Source organism: Eretmochelys imbricata, chromosome 3 (genome assembly GCF_965152235.1).
Source record: "Eretmochelys imbricata isolate rEreImb1 chromosome 3, rEreImb1.hap1, whole genome shotgun sequence".
Lineage (NCBI taxonomy): Eukaryota > Metazoa > Chordata > Testudines > Cheloniidae > Eretmochelys > Eretmochelys imbricata.
In genome coordinates, this window is record NC_135574.1 from 185,818,411 (window position 1) to 185,843,770 (window position 25,360).

At 44.3% G+C, this 25,360-nt stretch overlaps 1 protein-coding gene across 2 annotated transcripts in view; it reads left to right on the forward strand.

The window, feature by feature from the left end:
* The window catches only part of EML6 (EMAP like 6), a 306,539-nt gene that overhangs the window by 176,936 nt on the left and 104,243 nt on the right, over positions 1-25,360 (forward strand). For both annotated transcript variants that reach the window (XM_077812018.1, XM_077812016.1), the window contains exons 17-23: positions 3,002-3,102; positions 4,907-5,109; positions 6,156-6,267; positions 6,806-6,933; positions 15,741-15,882; positions 17,991-18,143; positions 18,438-18,569. In XM_077812018.1, the coding sequence (XP_077668144.1) occupies positions 3,002-3,102; positions 4,907-5,109; positions 6,156-6,267; positions 6,806-6,933; positions 15,741-15,882; positions 17,991-18,143; positions 18,438-18,569 (971 nt within the window). The remainder of the gene's footprint in view (positions 1-3,001; positions 3,103-4,906; positions 5,110-6,155; positions 6,268-6,805; positions 6,934-15,740; positions 15,883-17,990; positions 18,144-18,437; positions 18,570-25,360) is intronic.

Consider the following 25,360-nt stretch of genomic DNA (forward strand, 5'->3'; position numbering starts at 1 on the left):
TGAATTTAGAAATTAGCATTAGTGCCCATCTAGCATTACTTTTTTTGCACAGGTCCAAAACTGAACATAGAAGATCCCAGAACTCAAACAACTGTAACTGTAATTGCCTGAGAACTGGCTTGAAGACTTATCTGCTGCTAGTTAAACTATCCTCTGAAATATAATTTTAGTTTTTGTCCTTCTAATTATTCTTTTACTTTGTATCATCTTATCTCACATTTCCTAGTCCACCTTGCCACATTTATTTAAATATTTTAAAATTCCTACTTATCTGTCTGTTTATACATCCTTTACATCTCTGCCTAATTGAATTGACTTTTGTTGCCTATTTCCTTGCTCTAAGCCTTAACTAGACTCAAAGTCAATTGTTCCACCTACACTTTCTGACTTATTTACCACTTTGCTATAGTCTGTTTCCCATATTGTAGGATACTGTAGAGGAGTGACTGCCTCATAGCACCTCCTCATGGTCCTAGGGCAGCCCTTCATACAGTGCCTCACCTCCCTTCTTGCATCCCCAAATAAACTCCATGCAGGGTTTTCCCAGTCCAGTCATTACAGCTCTCCTTAGGATCTGATTTAGTAACTTAAAGTTCAAAGTTAAAAACAAAGTCTTTCCTCCAGTCTGATACAGCCCAAACGCCCCCACTCTGGTCAGAGTCCTTCTTGCCTTAGCAGGCTATGCTCAACCCTTCCTAGCTGGAGCAATTCCTCTGGACTCAGGGTCTTCTATGTAGGATCTTCTATGCAGGAGCCTTTCTCACTCTCTACAGTCTCCTAATCTTCCTTCTTTACTGCAGCCACCTTCTGCTCTTTGTCAGAAACTGTCTCATTCCCTGCAGGTGGGGCTCATTCTGTAATCAGGGTTGGCTTGGCCCTCAGTCCAAAGGCAAGTCACCCTGTTACAGCTACATTCTACCAACCCTCATTCTGGCAGAAAAATGCATAATGAGACCCAATGATGGGAAGTTAAAGCTAGCCAAATTCAGATTACTGAGGTGCCAACTTTTTAAAGCAAGGTTAATTAAACATTGGCACAACTTATTCAGGGATGTGGAGGATTCTCAGTCATGTAGACCTTAATTCAAGACTGGCTATCTTTCTGAAAGACATGCTGTATGTAGTTCAAACACGTTGTGGATTTGATGCAGAAATTATTGGGTGACATTCTTTGGCTTGTGTTATGGAGGAGGTCAGATTAGATTATCATATCTCTGAGCCTGTTTTCCCTGCCAGCTTGGGATTTCAGTACCTTTAGAAGTGCTCCTGTCTCCAGAACTCAGATATCCAGCTCCCAATGGGGTCCAAACCCGAAATGAATCTGTAAACTCATAAATTGTTCACCCTCTATAACACTAATAGAGAGATATGCACAGCTGTTTCCCCCCTCCTCCCCAGGTATTAATGCTTACTCTGGGTTAATTAATAAGTAAAAAGTGATTTTATTAAATATAAAAAGTAGGATTTAAGTAGTTCCAAGTAATAACAGACAGAACAAAGTGAATTACCAAGCAAAATAAAATAAAACACACAAGTGTAAGCCTAATACAGTAAAAAACTAAATGCAGGTAAATCTCACCCTCAGAGATGTTCCAATAAGCTTCTTTCACAGACTGGATGCCTTTGTAGTCTGGGCCCAATCCTTTCCCTTGGTACAGTCCTTGTTCCAGCTCAGGTGGTAGCTAGGGGATTTCTCATGACTGCAGCCCCCTTTGTTCTGTTCCACCCCCTTATATACCTTTCGCACAAGGCAGGAATCCTTTGTCCCTCTCTGGGTTCAAACCCCACCTTCTAAATGGAAAAGCACCAGGTTAAAGATGGATTCCAGTTCAGGTGACATGATCACATGTCACTGTAAGACTTCATCACGCACTTGCCAGCACACAGGTGTACAGGAAGTTTTACAAATAAACAGAGCCATCTACAACCAATTGTCCTGGTTAATGGGAGCCATCAAGATTCCAAGCCACCATTAATGGCTCTGACTTTGCATAATTACAATAGGACCTCAGAGTTATATTTCATATTTCTAGTTTCAGATACAAGAATGATACATTTATACAAATAGGATGAACACACTGAGTAGGTTATAAGCTTTGTAATGATACCCTACAAGAGACCTTTTGCATGAAGCATATTCCAGTTACATTATATTCACGCTCATTAGCACATTTTCATAACATCATATGGAGTGCACCGTCACACTCTGTTGGCCAGATACTAGGAATGGGCACAGGAGATGGATCATTTGATGATTACCTGTTCTGTTCACTCCCTCTGAAGCACCTGGCATTCACCACTCTCAGAAGACAGGATACTGGGCTAGATGGACCATTGGTCTGACCCAGTGTGGCCATGCTTATGTTCTTAAGAAAACTGACCAAGCTGAATCCTGTTCAGGGGGTCCCTAACACATTGAACTGAAAGAGACTCTAAAGCAGCAGGGCCTGATTATGAGGCCTGCTGATTGGATAGACAACCCTGCAACAGTACCTGTGGCACCTGAAACACTCTGGGCTCTTGCAAAGCTTGCTGTGGGTTCATCTGGCAGCTGTTTTAACTATCTACCCACCAACTGACCAGTCCTCAGTCTTCTCCCACTCATGACAGAGAGGTTACTGAAAGTCATCTTATGGATGTCTCCATCAGTCTGATGTCATGGGCTCTCCCAGTAGTGAAGGAACTAGGTGTGGTGGGGTGACTTCAAGTTTGCTGGAATGCATGAGGAGAGGAAGGTTGCATGCACCATCCCAGTGGATACTGCTGACTAGAAAATTCTCTGATTCATTCTCACTAAATGTGCACTCACCAGCTGTGGAATATATATTCAAACTACACATCTTGAAGAACATGAGGTACCATATGGGTAAGTAACCTTTTTATCCAAAATGTTACTCGTTTGAAGTTGGTTTGCAGAAAGTTGTAAAACATTCAAAAATGTATAAAATTATTTATTGAAATATGTTCAGTCTTTTTTTTATCATGTGTTTGTTTATTGCAGGGGCCAAAAAGAAAAAATATTTGTAGTGAAGTGTAATCCACATCATGTAGACAAACTAGTCACAGTTGGGATGAAACATATCAAATTTTGGCAACAAGCAGGTACTGTACTGGGTTAATATTTTAATGCATTTGTATATCAGGAGTCTCAGTCTATCTGAAGTTTCTAGTAATCAAAATACAATAAAATTGCAGAACCTACTTCTGGATCTGTAAATGACACCATGTTCCTGCCCTTTTCTTTGGAAGACATCTCCAACTAATAGCCATATTAACTCTAATAATAATGCTAAAGAGACTCCACTGAGCATGCTTCTTTGGCTCTCAGAAAAGATGCATTCCTGTGACTTGGCTGAACCACTTGGCCAGATGCAGAGACAAGAGGTGTGACCTTTCCTATAGGGAAGCCAGCTGGTAGTTATGAGTCTTAATGACCTCAAGCTGGACTGCTAAAAATGGTAGTGTTTGAATTCCAGCTACCATTGTAACACTTCTGTAATCCTCATGGTTTCCAGATAGAAATTTCTTTAGAAAAATCAGAAAGACATAGCAGCCTTGACTCAAGTTGCCAGATTGAACAGCTGGGTTTGTGAGTGTTCTCAAAACACCTACTGTCTGGAAAAAAATGGAGACCAATTATTTTGCATAAGTTATCATGGTTTACATTTATCCTATGGGCCAAAAAATTTCTATCGCCATGTCATGATATTGTCATTCATAGTAACACAGTATCATGACTATGTATGAAACACACACAGGATTTTTACCAGGTTACATTCAGTAAGAACATTTTTTATACTCTTCAAACTATTAAGCAAGTCTTGCAGACTGGTAGTGACCATTCTTCTTGACTGTCCTATCAAAGTTAGGAGAGAGAGCAAACATGTAGACTTGATTTTTGAGTAAGGATTTTGGCTAACCTGCTCTCCAGGGCTATTACTCTCATACTCATGAAGTACTGTGTAAAGTAATTTTGGATTAAGCCTTGGCTCTGTTAAGATCAATAAAGACAGGCAGCATAAGGATAGCTAAAACTAGAACTGAAGCTAACTCAGAATGACATAGTTTACAAGAGGCCATGCTGGTTTATAAAGCCAAAATGGCTCAGGTACCAACAGATTAAAGAAGACAAGATTTTATTATATTTCGTTATTACTGTAATTAAATAAAAGCACATGCAGTATTACTGGACAAAGTCTGGTATATGTATTCACATTAAATAGCACCTTTCTCCATGGATAGACTCATTGGAATAAATGAGATTTATTGTAGAATAAGCTACTCCTCATTGTAAAAGTATCTGAATCTGGGCCTATATGTGTAAACTGAAGCAAATTAATCAAATTCTATATTATTTCCTTATTATCCTAGTACATATTGTATTTATATTTTTGTCTAGGATCATTCATTCTTTGTGCTCTTAGGCCCAAGCTGTCACCTTTGTACCAAGGAAATGGTTTTGGCACACTATGGTTTTGGCACACTTTCTCTGGCAGTCAAGTGAGGACAGAATCCTTCCACTCAGTCTGCAGAACTGCTCCATGCCCACTTCTACAACCTTCATACTATACATAGCTTCTGCATTACCGTGCCCACCTCCACAGGGGAAAAGGAGATTTGGCAGGTGGATTTGTGGAGCAATTAATTCACCAACCAGGCCCTTACTTTCTCTGTCTGATCTCTGCCCAAGATAGAAGAAAACTCTGCACACAGTTGCGGGGGTATAGTAGCACTACATGAATTTCCCACATTCTACTGTCTTGCTGTGCATTGAAAGCCCAACGTTATTATTGCCTGCTTAGTATTTCACATTCACAGCAAGTTTTGGGGACAGAATTTTTGTCCTTCAGAGCACTGAGGATACAAATGGAAAATGTAGTGAGATTTAATGTTGTTCACATTACAGGAGGAGGTTTTACATCCAAACGAGGGACCTTTGGAAATATTGGGAAACTGGAAACTATGATGAATATTTCTTATGGGCGAATAGAAGATCTGGTTTTCTCTGGAGCTGCTACTGGAGACATTTACATCTGGAAAGATATTCTGTTGCTTAAGACAGTGAAAGCCCATGATGGACCAGTATTTGCTATGCATGCATTGGATAAGGTATTCATCTTCTCATGTAGTCTGTTTTCTGTTCATTATTTTCATAACAATTGAGGATTTTGAAAGTGCATAGACAGGAAGGGTATATTCTAAAAAAGACACCTGTGGTTTTGTACAGAAGTACATCAGTACATTGTGTTTTGTTAGTGAAAACAATGGATGTGCTTTAAAAAACATGGCTTCTGTATCAGCAAAACAGATTTCCATAGATAAAATGGAATGTGGCTAAAACACAAAATGTAATTGACAATAATGAGCTTCAATGTTTTGTGGTGATATGCTTCTTTGCCAATATTTAATGTATTGATCTATGATCAGTAACGTTCTAAGCTGAGCCAAAATACTGGAACTCTGAAATATACAGAATCCACATTCACTATGTACACATTTCTTTCATTTCCATGTCTTTGGAGGCATGCAGCGTAACAAAGAATATTTTTAATACTCCATCACTGCCACAAAACCTGTTTTTATGATGAAGCTGTTCATGCATTGGGAGCCTCCATGATCGCACTAATGCCTTTTTCATTAGAATATCACAGAGACAAGAAAAACTTCCAACATGCAAGGATGACATTGTTTTCAAGATACTTTGAATAACTGGCAAAACTATTTATTCTTTTTTGTAGTGTCATTAGTAAATCCTTACATGAAAATGTGGCAAATTATATTTTAATTTCTACCACATAAACATATTTTTTTAAAGTATAGTTAAGGCTGGGGGCTAAATTGTGCCCCCAGATATTAACCGACAACTTGAAGTCTGTGGGAGTTGCATATGCTTATCTGAGTAAACAGTTTGATCCTAGGAATTATAATTGTAAATGTTTGTAGGACTGGGCTCTAAGGAAGGTGCTCTCTGCTCCTTTAATACCTATGTGCAGGACATCTGTAATTTGACTACAGATTTTGGGTGAGACTCCTATGCAAAACAGACAAAGAAGAAGTTGTACTGTAACTTGATCAATATGGACATATTTTATGAATTAACATTTTAATGTAGAACATTGGTATTTAAATACATTTTTCAAACTGTGTTTGTGCAGGGTTTTGTAACAGGTGGAAAAGATGGAGTTGTGGCACTCTGGGATGATATGTTTGAGAGGTGCCTGAAGACATATGCTATTAAAAGAGCAGCATTATCCTCTAGCTCTAAAGGTATTATTTTTCAGAATATATTGATAAAGGATATATGCATGAGGGTTGGTAAAATGGCATGAAAAAGTGTCAAAATCTTACCAAAACAACCAGTTGGCCAATTAAATTCTTCCCTCATTCTCCTGACATTTGGCATTAGTTTTGGATAAGTAACAGCCTTTAAAAAAAAAGTGTCACCAACTTGTTTTTCCAACTATTTCAAAATGCATTCTCCTTCTCCATGTTAAATAACTAGCTTTTCAAGTGCCCCTTCCAAATGGCCAGATTTCTGAGTAGAAGCAGATTCTCTGTAAATTTAAAGAACCCTGTGAATTATGGTATTTCAGACATAGTATCTTTCTCAACCCCACCCCCATTCCAAACTATTACATAAATCCACAGGTCAGTGAACTGCTTGCCAAACAAGTATATCTTACATATTATGTTGTGACTATCCTAAATAGATTCTGCTCGTAGATAATGTAAGGTACAATACTAACCGAGACCTTTCTTTGATTTTGCAAATAAGAAGTTTAAATCACATTTTTTAATCTTTCAGGTTTACTTTTGGAAGATAATCCCTCCATTCGTGCCATCACCTTAGGACATGGGCATATACTAGTGGGGACCAGAAATGGAGAGATACTTGAAATTGATAAAAGTGGCCCCATGACTCTGCTTGTTCAGGTACAATACTAATATTCTTCATCAAAAAGTTTATAAGAGTGCAAGAATTCCTAAGATTTCCCCAATTGCTCTCTTTTTGTTTTCTTTAATACTCTTGTTCAGTTATTCGCCATCCCTCCCTGTCACTGTTCATTCAGAAACTAGTGTACAGTAGGACCTTGCTGATTCATACTGATGAGTTGGAGACCTGTTGTGAATTTCTAATTTTTGAGGGGGAAAAAACAAGTAAGAGCCCATTAACATTGAGTACTATTGAGTCTTTTCATTTACTTTAGTGGGAGCTGGATTAGGACCTATGGAAATATATATATATATATATATATAAAACAATAAAAACTAAAAAGGAGGGCTTTTGCAACACAAAATGTAATTTGTTCATTTTATTTTGACAGTTGTGGTTCAGTTTATTTATGCTAAAATCATATAGCATACTAGTAAATATTCTATATTTTATTTTGTAATAAATGTTAAGTTTTAGTAAACTGACAGCTCACTACAGTAATCTGCTATTACATCTTTCCTGAGAAGTGGAGAGACAGCTATTTGTGTGATTTATAACATCTATGGATTTAGCAAAATATTTAACAAATTTCTGGTATATGTGCCCCTTGAGATCTCTGATGTTGTTTTGTTTTAATAACTGTACCAACTTTGCAGGATAGCACTCTTTTTATAGTGAAAATTGTTTAAGATCTCCTTTTGTATGTTTTGGGTGTTTTTTTTTAAAGTCTAGTATGGAGTTTATTGTAATTTGATCCACTTTTTGGGAGTTTGAGCCACTTTTTAAAAATAAAACTTCAGTTAAAGTAGTCAAAAATGTTTCTTTTGTTTTATTTACATTCTATTTTATTAAATCATAGATATATCTAAAATTTCTAGTGTTTTTACAAAACATTATTTCTTATCTATATTACTGTTGTATGGAATTAGTTCCAGGCATGTAAAGCAATCTTGCAGTTTCTGCTACTTGTGTGATAGCCATAACAATATGGGGTATGAGCAGATGTATTTTGTACTTGAGTTTTAACCAGAACATTTGAAATTATAATTTTCTCATATATTTCTGCTCTGACAAATGCTAATGCGGTGTGATACTGAAACTGTATGAAAATAATCTGATTTCTGTGGTGAGTTCTGCTGATAAAAAAAATATATATGTGGTGCCTGCATCTAGCATAATAAAGTGATATGGAAATAATTTTTATAATTTGTCATCCATACAAAATTACTGTTATATCAACTGAAGTACAAATAGAAAATATGTAAGATGTGATCATGATGGCCTGATGAACCAGTAAACTTTTGTTGTTTTAGTGGAGTTTTTTCATGTCTACAAAATGCAAATAGCTAAACTGGAATAATTCACAGTAATAAGAAATGAGCTGACCTTGTACTTCAGTAGACTCATAGATTATAAGGGACCACTGTGATCATCTAGTTTGACCTCCTGCATAACACAGGCCATGGGACTTCCCCAAAATAATTCTTTTAGAAATACATCCAATCTTGATTTAAAAAGGGTCAGTGATGGATAATCCACCATGACCATTGATAAGTAATTCCAAATGGTTAATGGTAATAGTCACTGTTAAAAATGTACACCTTATTTCCAATCTGAATTTGTCTAGCTTCAACTTCCAGCCACTAGATCATGTTATACCTTTCTCTATTAGACAGAGGAGAGAATATTAAAGATTTGATTTACATATATATACTGTGGCAAGTTGGCTGATGTTAGTATGGTGGGTCCTGCGCTTTTCTTGGCAGGGGGCTAAGATGCCACCCTTGCCCCTGCTCTTGGGATGCTGAGGTCCCCAATAGTAGCCCGGGAAGGTGGTAGGGAAGGGAAGCGGGGGAAGGATCTGGATTTGCTCCTCACTCTGAGCTCCAGCCCCTCTCAATCCCTGCGGGTTCTTACCCTCTTCCGCCTTGGGTGGGGAACCTTCAGTCCTTAGATGTTGGGGGAGGAAGTCTCCCTCCCCTGTTGAGGCAGGGTCTCCCTTACTTCGGTTCTCTGGTTTTTCAAATCTTACAACACACCTCCAAGCTCCAGTACTTTCTCCTTCCTCCTCCTCCCCTGACTGCCTGAAGCAGGGGGTTTTATTAGGTTCCTGACAGGGCTTAATTGACTACAGGTGCTCCAATTAACCTTTAGCAACCCTCCCTAGTCTACAGGGAACCACACCTTAATTAACCTAGGGTTTATATATTTCCCCTCTACCACTGCTCCCTGGCCCTCCTGTATCACATATCCCTCCCCACCCCCACCCCGCTCAACACTGTGGGGTTGGGCTACTTGGGACGAGAAACAGTGTTGTCGTGTCAGGCTGTCCGTATTGCCATGTCGGCTTCTGGCTCTATGCTGTATCCGGAAGTGGAAATGTTGTAGGGATAGAAACCATCTAGTCACTCATGCATTCCTCTCCTTGTTTGTGTGCATCCAGTGGAGTGGGGTGTGGTCTGTCAGAAGGGTGAACTGCCGCCCAAGTAGGTAGTACCAGAGAATCTCCATGGCCCATTTAACCGCTAAGCATTCTTTTTCTACTATGGCGTACCATTGCTCTCTGGGCAGGAGCTTTCGGCTAAGTTAAAGGATTGGGTGCTTCTCATCCCCCACCATCTGTCCTACCTCCAAGGCGTCTGTTTGTAGGATGAACTCCTTTTTGAAATCTGGGGCTATGAGCACTGGATGGCTGCAGAGGGCCGTCCTTAGGTCTGTGAAAGCTTCTTCTGCCGCTTTGGTCCACTTAACTATCTCTGGGCCCCGAGCTCTTATCAGGTCCGTCAGAGGTGCTGCCCTTGTGGCGAAGTGAGAGATGAACTGGCAATAGTACCCCACTATCCCTAAGAATGCTCTGACTTGCTTCTTGCGCATCGGGCGGGGCCATTCCTGTATTGTCTTCACTTTGTTCCATTGGGGCTTCACCAGGCCCCTTCCGACTACATACCCGCGATATCTGGCCTTGGCTAACCCTATTGCACATTTGGATGGGTTAGCGGTGAGGCCAGCCTGTCTAAGAGCATCCAGTACCGCTTCCACTTTCCCCAGGTGCGTCTCCCAGTCAGGGCTATGGATTACCACATCATCTAAATAGGCGGCAGCATACTTGCCATGGGGTCGAAGTAATCTATCCATCAATTATTGGAAAGTCACAGGGGCCCCATGGAGCCCAAAAAGGAGGACAGGGTATTGGAAAAGGCCATCGGGTGTAGAGAAAGCGGTTTTTTCCTTGGCGTCCTCAGCCAGGGGGATCTGCCAGTAGCCTTTTGTCAAATCCAAGGTGGTCAAGTATTGGGCCTTGCCTAACTGATCCACCAGCTCATCAATACATGATATTGGGTAGTCATCGAATTGGAATACCTCATTTAACTTCCGGAAGTCATTACAAAACCTCAGGCTGCCATCAGGCTTGGGGACCAAGACAATAGGGCTGGACCACTGGCTGTGTGATTCCTCAATCACCCCAAATTCCAGCATCTTCTTTACTTCTGCCCTAATTTCTTCTCTTTTTGCCTCTGGTATGCGATATGGTTTTATCGTCACCCTTGCTCCGGGACAGGTGACGATATGGTGTTGGATCAGCGTTGTACGGCCTAGTTGTGTGGAGAACACGTCTTGGTTCCACTGGATCATGTCGACTACCTCTGTTCATTGTTCTGGGGCTAATTCGGGGGATATCTTTACCTGCCCTTGTGGACCATCCGCCTGGGATGGAACCGGCAGGACGGCCAGGCACGTCTCCTGATCAAGCCAGGGTTTCAGTAAGTTGACGTGGTATATCTGCTCTGGCCTTCGGCAGTCTGCCTGCTTCACCTTATAATTCACCTCCCCAATGGCTTCCACGATCTCATAGGGTCCATGCCAACTGGCCAGGAGCTTATTTCTGTTGTTGGTACCAGCACCAGCACCCGTTCTCCTGGTTGAAATGTCTGTGTTTTTGCCTGACGATTGTAGTACTTGTGCTTTTTCCAAATGCTTTCGTACTGTGGGGGTCACTTGGGCTATTCGTTCTCTCATCTGGGCTATGTGTACAATGACGTTCTTCCCTGGGTTGGATTGTTCCTCCCATTCCTCCTTCATGATGTCTAATATGCCACGTGGGTGGCGTCCATACAGTAACTCGAAGGGGGAGGATCCAGTAGATTCATAGATTCATAGATACTAAGGTCAGAAGGGACCATTATGATCATCTAGTCTGACCTCCTGCACAACGCAGGCCACAGAATCTCACCCACCCACTCCTGCAAAAAACCTCTCACCTATGTCTGAGCTATTGAAGTCCTCAAATCGTGGTTTAAAGACTTCAAGGAGCAGAGAATCCTCCAGCAAGTGATCTGTGCCTCATGCTACAGAGGAAGGCGAAAAACCTCCAGGGCCTCTTCCAATCTGCCCTGGAGGAAAATTCCTTCCTGATCCCAAATATGACGATCAGCTAAACCCTGAGCATATGGGCAAGATTCACCAGCCAGATACTACAGAAAATTCCTGGCCCTCCTGTATCACAATACTTACAAACTATAATCAAATTACCCCTTAATCTTCTCTTTGTTAAGCCAAATAGATTGAGCTCTTTGGGTCTATCACATTAAGGCATGTTGTCGTATCCTTTAATCATTCTTGTGGCTCTTCTCTGAACTCTCTCCAATTTATCAACATCCTTGTTGAATTGCGGGCACAGTATACCAGCAGTGGTCACATCAGCTCCAAATATAGAGGTAAAATAATCTGTCAACTCATACTCAAGATTCCTCTGTTTATGCATGTGAGAAAAATCACTGAAAAGGTACGAGAAAGAGGGAGGTAGCATGGAGTGCTCTTTACTATAGACCTGTCTCCTTTTAGCCAAATTAAAATTTTGGCTTCTCTTTCTGATATTTGACATAGGTCAAACAGAGCTCTTAATCTGTTCACCTCCAAATCCTCTCCCCCATCTCCTTTCTTGATCACTGTGGACATCACCACCATCCTGCCTGTCATTCAGGCCTGTAACTTGAGCAGCATCTAGTACTGGATAACTGTATCCAAACTGGAGGAAATCCAGAGAAGAGCAACAAAAATTATTAAAGGCATATAAAGATTGACTTATGAGAAAAAATTAAAAGAATGAAACAATGACTAATACCAGATCAGAATCCTGCAAAAGGCTTAACTTCCATAAACTTCATTGAGAAAGTTGCCTGTGTTAGGATCTCAGGATAGCACCCTAAAATGGATATAACTGTCTCCTGTACAAGTATCGAAGGGTGGAAGAGAGAGAATTTGTTTAGGATTGTACAAGGTTTACACCTAGTAGTGATGAGATTAAATGAAAGAAGTCACAGAATCACAGAATATCAAGGTTGGAAGGGACCTCAGGAGATCATCTACTCCAACCCCCTGCTCAAAGCAGGACCAATCCCCATTTTTTGCCCCAGATCAACAGCCCCCTCAAGGATTGAACTCACAACCCTGGGTTTAGCAGGCCAATGCTCAAACTACTGAGCTATCTCACCCCCCAAATGTACATTTAGGCTGATTATCGGGGTGGGACCTGACAGTAAGTTCTCTTAGGGTATGTCTACACAAGCAGGGAGAACTGGAAGTCCTGGCACAGTCAAGGAATTAAGATGTGATTGGAATAACAGACTTGGTGGGGTAACTCACATGACTGGAGTATTGTCAGATGGATATAAACTGTTCAGAAAGGACAGGCAGGGCAGAAAAGGTGGGGGAGTTGCATTGTATGTAAGAGAGCAGTATGACTGCTCAGAGCTCCAGTATGAAACTGCAGAAAAACCTGAGAGTCTCTGGATTAAGTTTAGAAGTGTGAGCAACAAGGGTGATGTCATAGTGGGAGTCTGCTATAGACCACCGGACCAGGGGGATGAGGTGGATGAGGCTTTCTTCCGGCACTAACGGAAGTTACTAGATCGCAGGCCCTGGTTCTCATGGGAGACTTCAAACACCCTGATATCTGCTGGCAGAGCAATACAGCAGTGCACAGACAATCCAGGAAGTTTTTGGAAAGTGTAGGGGACAATTTCCTAGTCCAAGTGCTGGAGGAACCAACTAGGGGCAGAGCTCTTCTCGACGTGCTACTCACAAACTGGGAAGAATTAGTAGAGGAAGCAAAAGGGGAACCTGGGAGGCAGTGACCATGAGATGGTCAAGTACAGGATCCTGACACAAGGAAGAAAGGAGAGCAGCAGAATACGGACTCTTGACTTCAGAAAAACAGACTTTGACTCCCTCAGGGACCTGATGGGCAGGATCCCCTGGGAAAATAACATGAGGGGGAAAGGAGTCCAGGAGAGCTGGCTGTATTTTAGAGAATCCTTATTGAGGTTACAGGGACAAACCATCCCGATGTGTAGAAAGAATAGTAAATATGGCAGGTGACCAGCTTGGCTTAACAGTGAAATCCTTGCTGATCTTAAACACAAAAAAGAAGCTTACAGGAAGTGGAAGATTGGACAAATGACCAGGGAGGAGTATAAAAATATTGCTCAGGCATGCAGGAGTGAAACCAGTAAGGCCAAATCACACTTAGAGTTGCAGCTAGCAAGAGATGTTAAGAGTAACAAGAAGGGTTTCTTCAGGTATGTTAGCAACAAGAAGAAAGTCAAGGAAAGTGTGGACCCCTTACTGAACGAGGGAGGCAACCTAGTGACAGAGGATGTGGGAAAAGCTAATGTACTCAGTACCTTTTTTGCCTCTGTCTTCACGAACAAGGTCAGCTCCCAGACTACTGCACTGGGCAGCACAGTATGGGGAGGAGATGACCAGCCCTCTGTGGAAAAAGAAGTGGTTCGGGACTATTTAGAAAAGCTGGATGAGCACAAGTCCATGGAGCCGGATGCGCTGCATCCGAGAGTGCTAAAGGAGTTGGCGGATGTGATTGCAGAGCCATTGGCCATTATCTTTGAAAACTCATGGCAATCGGGGGAAGTCCCGGATGACTGGAAAAAGGTTAATGTAGTGCCCATCTTTAAAAAAAGGGAAGAAGGAGGATCCGGGAAACTGTAGGCCAGTCAGCCTCACCTCAGTCCCTGGACAAGTCATGGAGCAAGTCCTCAAGGAATCAATTCTGAAGCACTTAGAGGAGAGGAAAGTGATCAGGAACAGTCAGCATGGATTCACCAAGGGCAAGTCATGCCTGACTAATCTAATTGCCTTTTATGACAAGATAACTGGCTCTGTGGATGAAGGGAAAGCAGTGGTTGTGTTATTCCTTGACTTTAGCAGAGCTTTGGATAGGGTCTCCCACAGTTTTCTTGCCAGCAAGTTAAAGAAGTATGGGCTGGATGAATGGTCGATAAGGTGGATAGAAAGCTGACTAGATCGTCGGGCTCAGTGGGTAGTGATCAATGGCTCCATGTCTAGTTGGCAGCTGGTATCAAGCGAAGTGTGCCAAGGGTCGGTCCTGGGGCTGGTTTTGTTCAATATCTTCATTAATGATCTGGAGGATGGCGTGGATTGCACTGTCAGCAAGTTTGCAGGTGACACTAAACTAGGAGGAGAGGTAGATACGCTGGAGGGTAGGGATAGGATACAGAGGGCCCTAGACAAATTAGAGGATTGGGCCAAAAGAAATCTGATGAGGTTCAACAAGGATAAGTGCAGAGTCCTGCACTTAGGACAGAAGAATCCCATGCACCGCTACAGACTAGGGACCAAATGGCTAGGCAGCAGTTCTGCAGAAAAGGACCTAGGGGTTACAGTGGATGAGAAGCTGGATATGAGTCAACAGTCTGCCCTTGTTGCCAAGAATACCAATGGCGTTTTGGGCTGTATAAGTAGGGGCATTGCCAGCAGATCGAGGGACGTCATCGTTCCCCTCTATTTGACATTGGTGAGGCCTCATCTGGACTACGGTGTCGAGTTTTGGGCCCCACACTACAAGAAGGATGTGGAAAAATGGAGAGAGTCCAGCGAAGGGCAACAAAAATGATTGGGGATCTGGAACACATGAGTTATGAGGAGAGTCTGAGGGAACTGGGATTGTTTAGTCTACGGAAGAGAAGAATGAGGAGGGATTTGATAGCTGCTTTCAACTACCTGAAAGGGGGTTCCAAAGAGGATAGATCTAGACTGTTCTCAGTCATAGCAGATGACAGAACAAGGAGTAATGGTCTCAAGTTTCAGTGGGGGAGGTTTAGATTGGATATTAGGAAAAACTTTTTCACTAGGAGGGTGGTGAAGCACTGGAATGGGTTACCTAGGGAGGTGGTGGAATCTCCTTTCTTAGAGATTTTTAAGGTCAGGCTTGGCAAAGCCCTGGCTGGGATGATTTAGTTGGGGATTGATCCTGCTTGGAGCAGGGGGTTGGACTAGATGATCTTCTGAGGTCCCTTCCAACCCTGATATTCTATGATTCTATGATTGGGTTGGAGCTGGGGAGTGGGGGATGATTCCCTGCTTGAGGACACATATTTGTACTATTCTGATTGAGCTAGTGCAATAAAAATAGTGTAGTCACAGCAGCTGGAGCAGCGAGAGGGCCTAGCCACCCAGAATGCATGCCCATCAGAGACACTGAGAATGTATTTGGGGCAGCTTGTCCCTCAAGTTGCCATGGCTACATTTTTAGCCCACTAGCTTCATCAGTGTGTATGTGTGTCTCCTTGTGCTGGGAATTTATATCTCCATCTTGAAGTGTAGACATATCCTTCCTTAGAATGAGAAACATCTTCTGAAGGAGGTGGTGGAAGCCCTGTTATCTGAGACATTTAAAAGATTAGACAGCAGTAGAAAATGCACTAGCACGGGGATGGCCTACAGACATTAAAAGGTGTTATCCATCCTTAACTTCTATGACTTTCCTTAGGGGCATATGGAAGGAGAAGTGTGGGGTTTGGCAGCTCACCCTCTCTTGCCTATCTGTGCAACGGTGAGTGATGATAAAACACTGAGAATCTGGGAGCTTTCCTCACAACACCGCATGTTAGCAGTGAGGAAACTCAAAAAAGGTAATTTTTTCCTTTGACTGTAAATACTGCAAGAGTAATAATACTGCACTGCATTTCTATAGTGCCTTCCATCCATGTCTCTCAATGCACTCTGCAGAGATAAATGAATTAAGTCTTTAATATCCCTACTAGGTTGATAGGGAATAGGAGCATATAGAGAATCTGGGACACAGAAGGGGTGATGTCCCTGACATAAAGCAGGTATGTGGCAAACAAGGGAAAAGAACCCATTTCCCCTGACTCTACAAGTCCTATGTTTTAACCATAAAATCATTCTCCCTCCCTAAGGACATTTTAAAGCCCACAAATTGTGTGTTTATTGTTCTGCTTTAAAAAGTTTTCTTACCAAGTTACAGACAAGATGATTTTCCATGTGATAAAAAGTAGTCAGGATCAGGATCCAGTGGCCATGTGAACTTTATATTTTATTCCCCCACTTCAACTTCTGGGCAGCTGGTCAATTATGGACTACATAGAGCAGTGAGTAACTGTTGAAGGGGTGCCTCCTGAAAATTCCAACTTCTATTTCATTTGTAGATTCCTTTAGGAATTTTTATTTTATTTAAAACTAAAGGCTTGATTTTTAGTGACAGACCAGAAGTGCAGGAGCTCTAATTGGCTGAGAGAAAGTAGAGTCACTATCAGTATGCTTTAGTGAGGCAAACTGAGGGTGAATCAGATCTGCTGTATAGGACATTGTGGTCAGAATTAATACTGGGAGAAAAGTTGATAGTGGGAGGTTCTAGGCATATGGTTTTGCCCCACCAAAGTGGAACCATCACAAGGTCATAAACCAAAGGAGTTTTCATATGTGGGGCACAGTGTCTCTGAAAGATTTGCATGGTCAGGTGAGTCAGAATGGCTCCTTGGATTTTCATTCTGGATTTCCATTTTTATGTTAATCCTAGTTCTTCTTGTTTTGGCTGTATTTATAGCATAACTAGACTGTGTTATTCATGCTTTTAGATAATGTAACCCCCTTCCAAGACTGATATTTCTGTGGCCGCTTTATCCTTTGTCAGTTTGAAGATTTAAAATACAGAGTGAATTCCCATGGAAATCCAGGAAAGCAGTTTGTAGTTCTACTTTCATGATATTTTTGTTTTAACAAATAACAGTTATGAAGTTAGGCTGTCTCACTAAGGTTAGGAGGGTATGATCCCCCTGAGCTGGCCAGGAAAGCTGCCCCCGTCCCTGCTCTGCTCCCGCTCCACCTCTTCCCACCCCTGCTCCACCTCAGCCCTGCCCCCACTTCATTCCTTCCCCTGAACTACTTCCTGAGGGACTGCAGGAGGGGTCGGGCGTGCCCTGCACTCATGGGGCGGCAGGAAGTGAAGCGACCCGGCCCCAGCCAGCTTTGCTCTGCCGGCTCCCAGCCATGCTGCCGGTGAGTGCCTGGGGGTGGTTTCCCCCTGCCCCCCAAGTCCCAAGCCTGGGAGCCAGGAAAGCAGAGCAAAGCTGGCTGGGGCTGGGTCACTCTACTTCCCGCCACCCCTTGAGTGTGGGGTCAGGTCCGCCCTGCAATCACCGGTTGGCCGGAAGTGGAGTGAGCTGGCCCCAACCCACTCCGCTCCACCAGCTTGTGCTGGGGGGCAGTTCCCCCCCTGCTCCCCAAGCCTGCTCTTGCCCTGCCCCCCCTAGACCTTGGGGGACCCCCCCCCCCCGTTCCCACGGAGACCTGGGGCCAGCCCCCACCCCGCACCACAATGTCTAGGGACAGCCCTCGACAGAGGTGTGATTGCAGTTCACCTAGACATACCCATGGTAACTTTAATCTACCTAGCACAACTACAAATAGTAGTGAAGATGTGGCAGCATGGATTCCAGCATAGGCTATTAACATGAGTGTGTATGAATGTACAGCCTGTGCCGTGGTCTGTGCCACCATGTCTTCACAGCTCTGTTTAGCTGTACTAGCTAGATTAAAGGTAGTGTCAGTATGCCAACATGATCTGCAATCACACCTCTGATTGCGTGTAAACATATCCTAAAAAATGATTAATTTATAGACTTTTTCTGTGGGGAGACCTTCTAGCTGCAGATTATTGCTGGTTTCCTCAGTCCAAAATTATAAACAGTAAGGTGTTTGTTCTGAATTTCTTTTCCAGGTGGAAGATGCTGTGCCTTTTCTCCTGATGGGAAAGCCTTGGCTGTAGGGTTGAATGATGGGAGTTTTCTGGTAGTGAATGCTGATACTGTTGAAGATATGGTCTCTTTCCACCACAGAAAGGAAATGATCTCTGATATCAAATTTTCACGAGGTGCAGTCAAAGGATAAAATAAGTTGTTTGTTGTTTTTTGTTTTTGTTTTCAATGAAAAACCTAAAATGGAATGTTAAGAGTGCAAATTTATTTTACATGTGAACCATGGCTGTTAGATACTTTTCATTCTGATATGTTTGTACAGAGTCTAGCACAATGGGCCCCTAATCCAGACTGAGGTGTTTGAGTACTACTGCAATAGAAATAAGTAATAATAATAATATTAATTAATAATAATAATATCAAGAATATTCACAAATACTTTAGTTAACTTGGATGTCTTTCTTTTACAGACTCAGGAAAATATCTGGCAGTGGCTTCCCATGATAATTTTGTAGATATTTACAATGTGCTTACCAGCAAAAGAGTTGGCATCTGCAAAGGTGCATCTAGCTATATCACACACATTGACTGGGACTCAAGAGGTAAAATCTTTGACCAAATATGTGAATTGAAATGCCTGTAATTACAGTAAAAGTAAATGTCAAATGTGTGCCTGTTCCAGTTATGCTATAGAAAAACTGCCTCATAATATCCCTTTGTTCCACCAAAAATGCTCTTAAACATCACACATCCCAACTGCAATTCATTTTTATTGATGGAATGCATACTTACATACAACATCTGTGCTGAAGATTGTGGTACTTAGAACATCTAACTACAATGTCACTCATGAATGTAATGTTGCTCTTTTTCTTTACCTGATGCTCTGTGGTTGCATGCTAGCAACACATAACACGTATCTATTCCACCTCTCATGACTTATTTCCTTTCTTCTTCTGTTCACTGAGCACTACGTGGCATTTATTGTGATGAAGCCAGTCAGAGAGCATTACCATAATCAAACCATATTGTGATACAAGTAGCCTCATTTTCTTAGTCTTTTTCAAATGTAGATATAATTTTCCATGGATATGCCACTTTTAGTTCCATCTCCTTGTGTGAAATTATAATGAGGATTTGCTGTATTTAACAAGTAATTACAAAAATGTTTGCCTATTATACTGAAATATTTTAATATTTCACAATGGCAAACTTTATGAATTTTAGCTACATGCAGTTGCACAGTCCAAAGCTGGTTAAACATAACCTTTTTCAACTCTATCTGTTGAACAGTCTTCTGGTAATCGAGCGTCATGTTTCATAATACTGTACAGCTCTAACTTTCTGAAAGGTTTAAAAAAAACCCCCAAGTTTTGAATAAGTAAGGAAGCAAAGACTGGTATGCATTCCTGTCTATGGGGATTTCTGACTGGGGGAAATTTCCGATGTAAGCAGTGTCAGGATGAGCTCCACCCTGACATCTGGTGGTGAGGTGTGGCAAGTTGTGGAAAAGAACTTCAGGGGCCATCTCATTTGCATAGGCACACCCACCCCGCCTAGAATGAGGCCATAGCTGCCCAAATGGTCACTTTGGCTGCTGTGGGATCCCCAGTGTCTCTGTTATTGGGGCAGGAAGAATAAATTGTTATTACCCTGATTATGGGAACTGTGCTTGGAACTGTACTTAGCCTTTTGTTATGATGGAGGGACTCACCATCAACTAAGTGGCACTCGCTAGGCAAGGGTCATGAGTTCCAAAACTCTGTGAATTGAGAGAGGCTGGGGACAAGTATTAATACTTGGTGGCATGGGCCCCTTGGTGAGGGCCTTACATGCTAATTGCACTTTCTCGTCTCTCCACTGTGGAATATCAGAGCTAATTTTGATTTCATTAGAAGTCTGGTTACAGGCTGCTGAGCTCACTTTGGGCTAACAGTGCACCAGCACTGAGGCTCCCCTACTACAAGCTGAATTCACCAAAAAGCTGAACTGACTAAGAGCTGAAATCACTGAGCGTTGTGTTAAGTAGTGGGGGAGCCTGAAGATATATTGTGGAGCAGTTCGCGGGATGGCTGGAGTGCCTTGTGGACAGGCTGGTGGAGCAGTTCGTAGGATGGTGGGAGCTGCTGGTGGGATGCGGAGCAGTTTGTGGACCGGCTAGTGGAGCAGTTCGTGGGATGGCGGGAGCTGCTTGTGGGCCATGGAGCGAAGGAGTTCGTGGGGCGGCTGGCGGAGCGGAGCGAAGGCCTATGGAGCTGTGGGGCGGTCAGCTTCAGATCATGTAAGGTGCCTCTTACCCCCGTCCCATCTCCACCCAGGTTAGGAGGTAAACCTCCTCAGATAAACTTTCGAACTCTGGGGCTGCCCTGACCAGGGACAGAGACTTTTGGGTCATTGGACTTTTGGGACTTTGGGTGATTTGGGGTTGCTGGACTCAAGAACCAAAGGGAAAGGGGCATGCCCCAATGTGCTTGGGGTGGGTTTTTTTTGCTCATGGGTTGTGTTATGAATCCTGTTGGTGGTGTTTCCCCAACATAATGCCACATTGTTTCTCTCTGTTATTAAAAGGCTTTTTGCTACACTCAGACTATGTGCTTGCGAGAGGGGAAGTATTGCCTCTTGGAGGCGCCCAGCGGTGGTGGTATATATTTGTCCCAGGTCACTGGGTGGGGGCTCGAGCCGGTTTGCATTGTGTTATTGGAATGGATCCCTTAGATATTGAACCCGGCCCTTGTTGCTGCCAACTCTGACGGGCAGAAGGGTTACACCAACAAAAGGAGTAGTACATTAAATAATTTGATCACAGTCATCCAGGAGAATGTGCTGACCTACCAGTTTAAAAAGACTTAAGTATGATTATTGTTTATTTAGTCCTCTAATTTTTTAGGAAGTTTTTTGCCCTTTTCTCTCTCTCTCTTACCTGGCATCAAACTGACCTGTGCTCCTGTCAGGGTTCCTTCCCCACTCTGAACTCTAGGGTACAGATATGGGGACCCACATGGAAGACCCCCTAAGCTTATTCTTACTAGCTTAGGTTAACAACTTCCCCAAGGTACAAACTTTGCCTTCTCCTTGAACAGTATGCTGCTGCCACCAAGCGTTTTAAACAAAGAACAGGGAAAGAGCCCACTTGGAGATGTCTTTCCCCAAAATATCCCCCCAAGTCCTACACACCACCTTTCCTGGGGAGGCTTGAGAATAATATCCTAAGCAATTTGTTAAAAAATCGTCAAAGACCCAAACCCCTGGATCTTGGAACAATGGGAAAATCAGTCAGGTTCTTAAAAGAAGGATTTTATTTAAAAAAAAAGAAAGGTAAAAATCATCTCTGTAAAATCAGGATGGAAAATACTTTACAGGATATTCAGATTCAAAACACAGAGATTCCCCCTCTGGGCAAAACCTTAAAGTTACAGAAAACAGGAATAAACCTCCCTCTTAACACAGGGAAAATTCACATAAAACAAAAGATAAACAAATCCGCCTTGCCAGGCTTACTTATACTGGTTGCAATATTGGAGATTTGGATTAGGATGGGTTGGAGAAGATGGATTTCTGTCTGGCCTCTCTCAGTCCCAAGAGAGAACAAACACGTAAACAAAGAGCACAAAACAAAAGCCTTCCTTTCCCCAAGATTTGAAAGTATCTTGTCCCCTTATTGGTCATTTGGGTCAGGTGCCAGCCAGGTTAGCTGAGCTTCTTAACCCTTCACAGGTAACAGGATGTTGCCTCTGGCCAGGAGGGATTTTATAGCACTGTATACAGAAAGGTGGTTACCCTTCCCTTTATATTTATGACAGCTCCTGATCAAGGAGGGCTGGATACCCCTCTTTTAGAAGCCTGCTATTGTTACTTCTGATTTGATTGGATGAGGCTGATGCAGTCTGAAAGTGAGGGACTTCTGATCTTATCATATAAGCATTCAGGTTCTGAATTATGACACTATCATATAAGCATGGTAGATGCCAATATACTCTCCAGTTTTAAACCTGCTTTCATGATCAGCTCTTCAATCCTTAAATATTAGAATCCCTTCAATTAAGTCAATTCCAAACAGTTATTAGTTCTTGAGCTACCTCTTCCTCTTTCTAACTTCTCCAGTCTGCTAACTGGATCGATTTACTTTAAAATATTTCACTTTCTGACTCTTTTATACATGTGCTTTGTACAGTACCAGACACCCTCCTCAGTACTTGAGGCTCAGGGATGAGAGTGAAACAAAAGCATTACAATAAGCTTCTCTTTGATCTTATTTTAATATTAAAGAACATGTACAAGTTTGCAAGTTATCCAGCATACCAGTTATGTCACACCAATTCTCTGTCAAGAGCAACAACTACTGAACATTTTCCCACTTTGAGGGATATGTCTGACATAAGGGGAAGTGAAAAAAAAAAGTGTGTGTGAGTCCTTTTCATAGTGTGACAAAGTTCCTGCTCTACCTTGGTGGGTCTTGTGCTTATTGGCGGATTTGCTCGCCTTGGAGCTTCACGGCAGCCCTCAGCTTGGCCGTTTTTCTGAACCCACAGTCCAGGTCGACTCCTCCTGTGTCTGACCAGGAGTTGGGAGGATTTGGGGGGAACCCGGGCCCGTCCTCTACTCCGGGTTCCAGCCCAGGGCCCTGTGGAATGCGGCTGTCTAGAGTGCCTCCTGGAACAGCTATGCGACAGCTACAACTCCCTGGGCTACTTCCCCATGGCCTCCTCCCAACACCGTCTTTATCCTCACCATAGGACCTTCCTCCTGGTGTCTGATAATGCTTGTACACCTCAGTCCTCCAATACTCCGCGTTCTCACTCTCAGCTCCTAGTGCCTCTTGCTTCCAACTCCTCACACGCACACCACAAACTGAAGTGAGCTCCTTTTTAAAACCCAGGTGCCCTGATTAGCCTGCCTTAATTGAGTCTAGCAGCTTCTTGATTGGCTGCAGGTGTTCTAATCAGCCTATCTTAATTGTCTCCAGAAGGTTCCTGATTGTTCTGGAACCTTCCCTGTTGGGAAACGGAACGTCCCTCGCTTGCTCCCCAGCTATCTGCTTTCTATTCTTTCCTAAAGCCCCCTGACCTGGATTTTTCTTACTTTTTGACCCTGCTTCAGTTCCCCCCCCCAACCGGGCCAGACGCTTTTTCTTTGTTTTGTTTTTTTTTGCTGTTTTTCTGCTGCCGTTCAAGTGCTGGTCGGTTGCCAGCTTGCTGCCAGCCCCCCTCATGCCTGCCCTCGGACGCTGCTACTGCTTTAGTTGAAACCCCCGGGGTGGGGGAGAGGACTGCCGACCCGCTCCCCGGAGGAGGGGGGTGGAAGCCCCCAGATCCAGCCGTTTTGCTGTTATTTCTGAACCCGTACAGAGCTAAGAAGATTCTTCTTATTTCTGCAACATTCCTGGCCTGCTGAAAGCCTCATTACAAAGCTGGAAGAGAAGATAGCCAACAGAAAAAATCACCCAGGGAAGGTACAAACCACCGTGGAGGGGGCCGTAAGACTGAGTAACTTTTGAATTGTACTCTCGTGTGGGGGGAGTTTGACTGTGTTTTAACTGCGTTTGTAGGGGCACAGGAGGTGTAGCATGGAGCCGCCCCCCGATCTATCGGTGCCCCCCCAACATTATTACAACCGTCATGGCCCCCCCGCCGTCCGTCCCTGCTGGCAATTTGCCATCTACCTCTGGATTCAGCTGCTTTCCCTGAATTCCACTGTCTGGACCGGAAACAACAGCCGACCAAACGAGACTCTTTGGACAAACACACGTCTGTCCACGTCCCCCCCCCCAGACTTTTTACCCCACAGTTTGCCCCTATTACCGGACCCCAACTCCTGTTTCCTCCCCTGTCCAGTCCGACCCATTTGGCACCCCCACCCTCCCACCTGCAGCCCAGTAGGGAGGAGTGGTTAATCTGCTTCCCCCTCCCCCCTCCTCCTTCTGGTGTCTCCCCGTCTCTCCCTGCTCACAATGACGGGGAATGAGAGGAGTGAGGCCCCACTAACAACCTCAGTTGCCCCTCCCCCACCTACCCCCCTGCCCAACCCCCAAGCCCCCCCCCCACTGCTGCCAAAACACCTGCCACCGCCCCCGCTGGGGCATTGGCAGCAGGAAGCACCGGGGTGACTACTGCCACTGCTACGCCCACCGCCCCCCCAGATTCTAGGAAAACCCCCCCAGTTGGCCAGAAAGGCCAGGGTGTGAAGAAAGGAAAGGGCCCCGTTAAAACCACCAGGACCTCCATGGCAGCGGCTGCCCCCACCACTGTGGCCTCGTTATCGACCATGGCGTCCCTCCCTGCTGTTCCCTCCACCAGCTCTGCGAGCGTCCCTCCCCCGGCCCCCAGGACGTATGCCCGGGCGGTGGTAACCCCCCGCACACCTGCCGCCTCGTCATCTCGCCCACCCACCGCCTCCGCTACCATCAATAGTGGCCGGGGCCCCTTTCCCACCATGACCAGGAAGCACGGCATCCGTTGCCTCCTGGTGCCCGCCTCGCCCCTCCTGGAGACATATGTGCAGGCGTTGGCGAGGGTGGTAGGACCCACGGCTATTGTGGTGGCCTCCAAAATATACGGGAAGGTTGTCTTTTTCTTAGCATCGGAGGCTGCCGCCCAGGAGGCGGTGGAGAAGGGCCTGGCGGTGGGGGGGGTGTTTGTCCCCCTGGAGCCGCTAGAGGACCTGGGCGTTTTCCTAGTCCTCACCTCTGTCCCTCCCTTTCTACCCAATGCTGCCCTGTTACCCGCTCTCTCCACCCTGGGGAAACTCGTTTCTGTCATCAGCCCTCTCCCGTTGGGCTGCAAGGACCTCACCCTCTGTCACGTCCTCTCTTTCCGCTGGCAAGTGCAGCTTCTACCGCTGGCGGCGGCGCGTGACAGAGAGGCGCTCGAGGGGTCCTTCCTAGTCCCCTACCAGGGAGCCCGCTATTGGGTCTTTTACTCCACGGGAGAGGCCCGGTGCTACCTCTGCCGATCAGCAGGGCATGTCCGAAGAGACTGCCCTTTGGCCCAGCGGGGAGGGGCACCCGAGACCGCCGAGACCTGGCAGGACATCGGCTCCATTGTTGCCAACGCCCCTGGCCGCCCAGCACCTGAAACCACCTCTCCTCCTGCTCGATCCACCGCTGCTCCCATCCGGGCCCAAGAGACACCTCCCCTACAACGCCCAGACGAGCAAGGGAGTCCCACCCTTGCTATTAACAATCCGGCAGAGCCTATGGAGGAGGGTGCAGCAAAGATATTACTGGGTATAGGAGAGGGCCTGCCCCAACGAGAACCCTCCGCCCCTCATGCTGCCTCACCGTTACCCCCCCGAACCCCTGAACAATCGCCTCTGCCCCCCGACACGACCCCTGCTAACCAACCCCCAGACGATGCTATGTAGGGCTGGACCCTAGTCTAGGGGAAGCGAGGCAAGC